At 42.4% G+C, this 7,698-nt stretch overlaps 2 protein-coding genes across 2 annotated transcripts; both read right to left on the bottom strand.

The window, feature by feature from the left end:
• Positions 1-507: 507 nt before the first annotated feature.
• Positions 508-5,038, bottom strand: LOC128235870 (uncharacterized). The gene is made up of 2 exons (XM_052950660.1): positions 2,003-5,038; positions 508-1,194 (listed from the first exon to the last, which is right to left on the bottom strand). The coding sequence occupies exons 1-2, from the start codon at positions 5,036-5,038 to the stop codon at positions 508-510; spliced, it is 3,723 nt and encodes a 1,240-aa protein (XP_052806620.1).
• A 107-nt stretch (positions 5,039-5,145) lies between these two features.
• LOC128235869 (uncharacterized) lies at positions 5,146-7,698 on the bottom strand. The gene has a single exon (XM_052950659.1). It carries the CDS (start codon positions 7,696-7,698, stop codon positions 5,146-5,148), a length of 2,553 nt encoding a protein of 850 aa, XP_052806619.1.

Below are 7,698 nucleotides of genomic sequence, written 5' to 3'. Positions count from 1 at the left end.
AAATTAATTTCAGCAACACAGTAAAATAATCTAAACATTTTATTCTTCGTTAACAATTTTATAATACCGTTTTACTTATTGAAATTCTAATAAGAGCTGGTTTAGAAATATGTTTTAAAGTCCCAAAGTAAAGTCCAATGTTGAAGTCTGAAGTCTAAATCTCTGGTCTAAAATCCAAATCAAATCTGATGTAAGAACATGAAACGTTCGTTTATATATGAGAGTTCATCCGGGTAACTTTATTTAACAAAAGCTCCGGTGCTCCGGTGCACGATAAAGTCCTGATTCATATGGAACGGAGTCTGCTCCGAACACCACGTGTCTATTTGCTCCGTTTGGAGTACGTCAATAACTCCGCCTATCTGGCTAATTCTTAAACTTGAATTAAGTTAACTTAAACTTAACAAAATAAACATAACATAACAAAAGCATTTAATTAGAAACTAAATCGTTCACGACACTCCCGACCGGAGAGATGGCGGAGTCTGTATTTAAGTAATTACCAATTCACTGATTATGCTGTGAAACGTAATTCATAAACTCTTCCTGAACACGTCTAAAGACTGTCAACGGGTCAACTGAATCTGGATTAAAATTGTCTGAATACCCCAGGGAGACAACTCTGTCCACACTATCATATACTCCGTTGACGTATCTGGTGGTTGTTCTTAATGTAACGTTTATATATTCATGCTCTTCGGTAATATTATCGTCTATATTGTCGTTGGGGGCGTTGAACACGGAAGAGTCGTCGTCGGTGGCGTTGAACACGGAAGCGTCGTCGTCGGTGGCGTTGAACACGGAAGCGTCGTCGTCGGTGGCATCATCGTTGCTTGTGGACGGAGGAATTTCGTCGCCGTCGCTGTGCGCTGAATAAACGTCGTCGACGTTGCTGACGTGACTGTCAGCGTCGGTGACGTCTTTTGTAATACTGTCCACTGATGTATCTGTACCCATAGCGTCGGAACCAGCTGTAACTTCATCACATTCGACGGCGTTTAAGGTAATAACGTCATCAGTAACGGTGACGTCTGAATCGTAAGTGTCCGTTACGTCGGCGTTTCCGCTGATTCCAGTGTCTGTCTCACGAATCCGTTGTAGCTCACATCCGGCCTCATCATACATCCTATTGATTGACATTTCGTCGTCAATAACCGCTTCCTCAGATCCAACACCTGGCTTAATGTCCGTCTCCTGTGTACAGTATCCAACCAATTGTCAAAATCACCATCATTGTCTTCAGATATGGCTTCGTACTGATATGTTTCTGTCAATGGCTTCCGCGCAGGTTTGTTTGGCTGGAGGACGACATTCGACGCAGACTGCTGGGCTGTAGTTTTGTCCATTTTGTGGATTAGTGTAAGGTGCTTTTTCAGGTACCCTCTGCGTATAAACTTTGACTGACAGTTTGGCATCACACACTTGAAATGCAACAATCCATTATCATGCTTCTCTTTTACATGGCGGCATAAATTACGCTTATTCGCGTATATGCGACCACATGTCTCACACATGAACGGCATGGCTGGGTTTTGAATCTGATAACGTTTGAAGAGGTGAACTACGTCTGAAGTTGTCGAAGACTAGAGCGAAAATGATCAGTTCGAACCATGTGCTCATCGTGCACGGGCAAAATCACTTCCGCTGGCTCCGCCAGCTATTGTTAGCCTAGGTCTCCGCCAGCGATAACAATAGAACCTTAGGTAGAGAGCCCGGGGGGATTAATTCAACCGGCTCCGCTCAGCCTTTATACATAAATATCGTAAGCGGAGCTGATCTGGTATGTACATATACATGTATAAAACGTATCCGTTCATTTCTTTGCAACATGTACCCTTTACAAGAGCTTGTATATACATGTATGCATTTAAAGGATGGTTGTAATTGCTTTATTGGGAATCAAATAAACGTGTATATTGACTATCTACACTGGCATATAAAGTTACTCATTCAAAGATCACCTTTATTAATTGTCTTTATTGAAGTATTCACTCAGTTTTACTTTCGCTTGTTCGGCGGCTGGTCGTTTGGGTCTCAAACACCGGTCCGATGACTCTGGCGTGTATGAGTCGTGTCTAGCATCGACGTTCCCCGATACTTCTATTGGGTATAGTAAGTTAAGGGGTCGACCTATGACACGCCCTGTGTGAGTCTGTACTTTAGCAGACCTGGTTTGACCATCACAGCTCTTGATAAGATCCTTAATCTTTCCAAATTTCCAACATCCTCGGGGAACATCGTCCTTTATAAGAACTACGTCACCTACCCTTGGTAAGAAGTGTGACTGTATTCTATGAGATTTGAGCTTTGTTTGAGTTCGTTCCCGGAGGCTAAGCAGATAGTCTTCTCTCCACATCTTCCAAAATGAATTAAGGAGCTTTTGCCCTTTTTTCCATATTTGGAGGAGCTTTTGCGCAGAGCTTTCATACGGTGTATAATCCGTGTCACTGTCAACATCTACACTTGGTATTCCAATTTTTGGATTCAACGTCAAAAAACTCGATGGCGTTAACGTAATCATTGAATTGACGTCGTCGCCAACGTACGTGAGTGGCCTTGTGTTTATAACTGACTCGATTTCTTTGATCAATGTTTGCATTTGCATTTCTGTGAGAAGATTTCGGCCGATGGTTTTTCTCAGTGACCGTTTGACAAGGCCCACAAGCCTTTCATAAAAGCCACCCATCCATGGTGCTAGCTCTATGTTAAATATCCAATGTATACCGTTTTGTGAGGCATAGTCTTGTACGTCTTCAGTTTTCAAGATATTTTTCCATATGATGTCCACGGTCTCACTGGCCAGCTTAAACTGGAGTGCATTGTCACTAAAAACTACTTCCTGTTTTCCCCTTGAGGCAATAAATCGACGCAGACACATCAAAAATTGTTCTGTGGACATGTTCTGCACAAGTTCTAAGTGAATCGCTCGAGTAACAAGACATGTGAACAAACATATCCAGACTTTGCTTGTTCCGTCTGCTCCTTTTATATATAGCGGACCCAGATAGTCTAAGCCAACCTTTGAAAAAGGAGATGACTCGGTCACTCGTGACATTGGCAGCGGAGCCATCGGTGGCATTTTGTAAGCTCCGCCCTCGTTGCGCCTGCACACAAGACACCGTCGTATAACGCCCTTTATGGTAGTGCGTCCGCTAGGTATCCAAAATCTAAAGCGAACCCTGCTTAAGGTTTGTGATACTCCACTATGCAAAGTTTCTTTGTGCATTTTGTCTATCATCATGTGTGTGAGTCGTTCACCCTTTGGCAAAAGAATAGGGTACCTGGCAGCTTCACTTAGATTGGCATTTTCTAACCGTCCCCTACACCTGAGTAATCCATTTGGATCTACATATAGACCCAATTGTCTCTGCAAGTTGTTTGGTTTCTGTTCAGAGATTGCTACAAAAGTGTCTCTGAAGCACTTTTGCTGAACATATGTAATCCACAGGTGTTCGGCGCGGTCCAGTTCCTGTTTTGTTAACACCCCACGTTCAGCTGACTTGTTTCGAAGTTTGCTGATAAATCGAAGTGCAAAAGCAGTAACTCGAACTAACTTTGTAGCTGACGAGTACTTTTCACTTTCGATTTCAAAGGGGGGTAACTCCGTTTGTGTATATGCTCCGTCAGGAGATGCTCCTTTGAGCTTCTTATCTGAATTTTCTGCTCCTTCAAGAACATGTTCAGCTGATTGTTTTTTATGCAACTTTTTGTCTTCTTCAGACTTTCTGATCAAGTCTTCGTCGAGGTCTTTCTCAGAGCTCGGCTCTATCTGCCAGTTATAACCTTGTTGTGTCAGCCACTCTGGTCCATGCCACCACAGTGTCAGCTCCTTCAACTGATGTACAGATGCGCCTCTTGTGGCGATATCTGCAGGGTTTTCAGATGAAGGTATGTGATGAAAGCTGATTGACGACTGCCGTTTGATTTCTTTCACTCGGTTTGCTACGAACACAGAAGACACGTTTTCTGAAGTGATCCAGTGAAGAACGCACTGGGAGTCAGTCCAAAGATGAATATGATCAACTGGCAAATTCAAATTGTCCTTCACAAACTTGATACATCTGACCCCAATTACAACCGCCATGAGCTCCAATCTGGGAATCGACATCTGTTTTGTCGGTGCAAGTCGAGACTTTGCGAAGATAAGGTCACACCTTGACTCATTGACACCTGTTTGATGCAGGTATATAGCAACTGCATATGCCTTTTCTGATGCGTCGCAGAAACAAAATAGCTTGTATGACGATTTTTCACAACCAACCTGAGCGATGCACCTTGGTATGGCAACGTTTGGAATTTTGGCCAACTCCTGTCTTATTGTATCCCAAAGTATGACGTCATCTGATGGTAAGTTGTCGTCCCAGTCTAGATGTTTGCTCCAAAGACTTTGCATGAGCACCTTCCCCCTCAAAAGCACTGGGGTGAAAAATCCCAGCGGATCGTAAACGGACGCTAGCTGTCTCAGTACCTTCCGTTTGGTTGGATTCGCAGTGTCATTTAACACTGGAGATTCTTTTAGTGTCAGAGTGTCATTTTTAGTGTTCCACGTGTGGCCAAGAACCTTGATACACTCAGACTTGGCCTTGTCTGTATCGGGAATCACACTGTTGACAAAATTACTATTTGTTGACCATTCTCGAAGATTCATGGCAGCGTCATGGAACATGGCTTTTGATGATGTATAAAGCTCGACCCCTTCACTTTCTGTATGTGTGCCTGTTATGACATTGTCAACGTATATGTCATTCTTAAGCTTGTTTGCGATGTCATTGTCATATTTGTCTAAGTGACACTCTATTGTAGCTCCAAGAATGAAAGGGCTTGAAATAATCCCAAACGGAACACGACAAAAACGGTATTCTTGCAAGTTGTCACCTCCTGTGCTGGGATTTTCACAGTCTTTTAGCCAAATGAATCTAGTTGCATCTCGCTGATCTGGCTGAAGTCCTACTTGAAGGAAAGCTTTCTCAATATCCGCCACAATAGCAATATTGTGAGTGCGGAATCTCATAAGTATGCCGCAGAGGTCATGCAACATAACTGGACCCCTGTAGAGGCATTCGTTGAGGCTTTTATTTTTGTCACACGTCTTGGCGGAGGCATCATATACCAATCTCAATTTTGTTGTCGACTTCTGAGGAGTTACTACTGCATGGTGTGGAAGATAGTGTTTGATAGTGTGATACTATTTCCACTCACCTTTTCAATAACTCCTTTTGATAGCTGATCCTGTATAACGGAGTCGTACTGTTTCAGTAGCTCTGGTCTCCCTTGCATTCTCGATGCTGTAGATTTCAGCCTACCAAGAGCTAATCCGCGATTGACAGGGAGATCGGGATTTTCTTCCTTCCATGGCCAGGTAACTTGATAACGACTGTCTTTGAACTGTATAGTCTCTTTGAATTTGGCCATGGCAGTTTCGTCATCATTTTGTCTAGGGTCGTCAAGTATCCCGATAGATTCAATTGCCCAGAAATCCTCGAGATCGGGCTTCTTTGGAACATCACTATCCACTGAAGAGAACACATTTGAGTTTGTTATTCTATAAGCATCGGTCCCATAGGTAAGTATGAGCATTCCAATGTCATTCTTTTCAGCTTCCTCTTCACAGGGTTCATTGATGCGACCGGTAAGTAACCAACCAAATTTGGAACTTAGAAGGTACAAACCAGGCTGTATCTCTATCCTCTGTGGCAGGACAACGTCAAGGTAGTAGTCGTTTCCCACCAACAAGTTTATGGTAGAGTATTCATTTGTGGTAGGAATGGTGTCCGCCAGGTCAACACTGCTCAGGATGTGCTGTATGTTCTCAGAGTGAGACAGATGTACAGCTTTCCTTTCTATTGTCCCTGTGATGTCAGGCACAATATTAGCAGTTATGCTCAGATATTTCCCATTGGTCAGCTTCAGACTCAATTTGGTAGTCGGCGTTTTGATCACTTTTGCTTTATTACTACCAAACGTGACTAGTTTTATTTCTTGCATTTCTCCTCTAACGAGGTCAAGCTGCTCCGCCAGGCGCTCCGTCACATATGTCCTTTGTGACCCCGAATCTAGGAGGAGTCTAATCTGGCGGCTGTTTTCACTTGTAGGACATTTTGCCTCTGTTCTTGCAGTCTGCATGAGGACAACCTCACCAGATGACACGAGAACATTTTCGTGATGTACATCATTATTTTCAGACACAAGTTCTTCTGAAACGTTCGCACTTTCTGCTCGTCTTGTGGGAATGTGTACACTAAATTTGGCGGGACAAAGACTTCTGTGATGAACATCCTTTTCACCACAATGTACACACAGTTTTCTAGCCTTACACTTATCAGTTTTGTGTCCAACTTTCAGACACTTGTAGCATGCACCTTTCAGCAAGCGTTTTCTTTCTGGAATCGTTTTGTATTTCGTACATTCATCACTCCAATGAGAGTTCGTACAGTATCTGCACTTGTTTGCATAAACACTGTTTTTGCTGTCTCCAGAGATTAGGGACTCCGCCGAGATGTGCTTTCCAGCGGAGACTGGCTTCTGACCAAACATTTTCGTTGGCCTTGCGCTTTTAATTTCAAAATTGTTGCCACTTTGAAAGTCAATTTTCTGTTTCATTTTGTTTGCAGGCTCTTGTTGGTTGCTTTGTTCAGCGTGTTCACGAGCAATTATGTAATCTCGTAATCGCTGTCGGAGTGTTTTAGCGCTCCATTCGTTTCCTGAGCCTTTCTGTACCTCCAGGTGCAAGAGTACGTCCGTTGGAATTTTCGATTTAACCATTGAAACAAACATGTTTTGATCAATGTTTTCACCTAATACTTCTAGGCTCCGCATATGTTTTTCAACTGTGTCAAGAAAGAGTCGCAAACTCTCGGTCTTGCAGTAGGGCGGAACAATATTCATCAGCTTGTGATAATGAATATCTATGATTTCTTGTTTCTTTCCGAATCTCTCTTGCAACAGGTTTACGGCAATTCGGTAATTTTTGTTACAGAGAGACAATCCGGATATTGCTGCTTTTGCTTCACCGACTAGCTTTGTCTGGAGATAACTGAATTTTTCAACGTCTGACAGTTTCTCATTTATGTGAACCGTACACTCAAAGGCATCCCAGAATTCTGACCACTTTAATTTATCACCATTGAAACACTTAAGTTCCAATTTTGGCAATTTAACTGACATTGATGGCGACTTTGATTTAGAAAGTTTGTCTAAAACCTCGTGTTGTTCTCGAACTTGTTTTTCTAAGAACTCTATTTGCTGTTGACTTTGCCGTTCTACAAATTCTTGCTGATGTGTACTCTGTTCGATCATAAAAGATTGCATTTGATGTGTAATGGTACTAACCTGTTCTTCACGGGTCGCCGTTTCCTTGGAAACACGTTTCCTTGCAGATTCCATTTCTTCCAGATAATTCTCCAATACCATAGAACATTCAGTTGCTTCATCACAGATAGTATAGTCCTCGTTCAATATTTGTTCTACTGTTTCTCCTTCAGAGTCTTCTAATACTCCAACATATTTTTCACATTGGCATTCTAACTTTTCGCGATATGCTTTTAGCATTTTAATACACTTTTTTGTGTTCGTTATTTCTTCGTTTAAATCGATTTCCTCTATATCTTTTCTTGATAATTCCATGCCTTTCTGAATTTCCTTCTTAAGGCTGTTCCTGAACCTCGTCCGTACAGCCTTTATGTACGTTTTGGACGACAT

The sequence above is a fragment of the Mya arenaria genome, chromosome 5 (assembly GCF_026914265.1).
Source record: "Mya arenaria isolate MELC-2E11 chromosome 5, ASM2691426v1".
Taxonomy (NCBI): domain Eukaryota; kingdom Metazoa; phylum Mollusca; class Bivalvia; order Myida; family Myidae; genus Mya; species Mya arenaria.
The sequence above is the reverse complement of the archived record's forward strand: the minus strand, read 5'-3'. Positions and strand labels throughout refer to the sequence as shown.

Bases quoted from the DNA above. Each gene is read 5' to 3' on its own strand.
- LOC128235870 (XM_052950660.1), bottom strand. From the start codon at position 5,038: ATGTTGCATGACCTCTGCGGCATACTTATGAGATTCCGCACTCACAAT. The intron at 1,195-2,002 runs GTAAAACTGAGT...TACTGTACACAG, and splicing joins CAGCCGCCGAACAAGCGAAA to GAGACGGACATTAAGCCAGG.
- LOC128235869 (XM_052950659.1), bottom strand. From the start codon at position 7,698: ATGTCGTCCAAAACGTACATAAAGGCTGTACGGACGAGGTTCAGGAAC.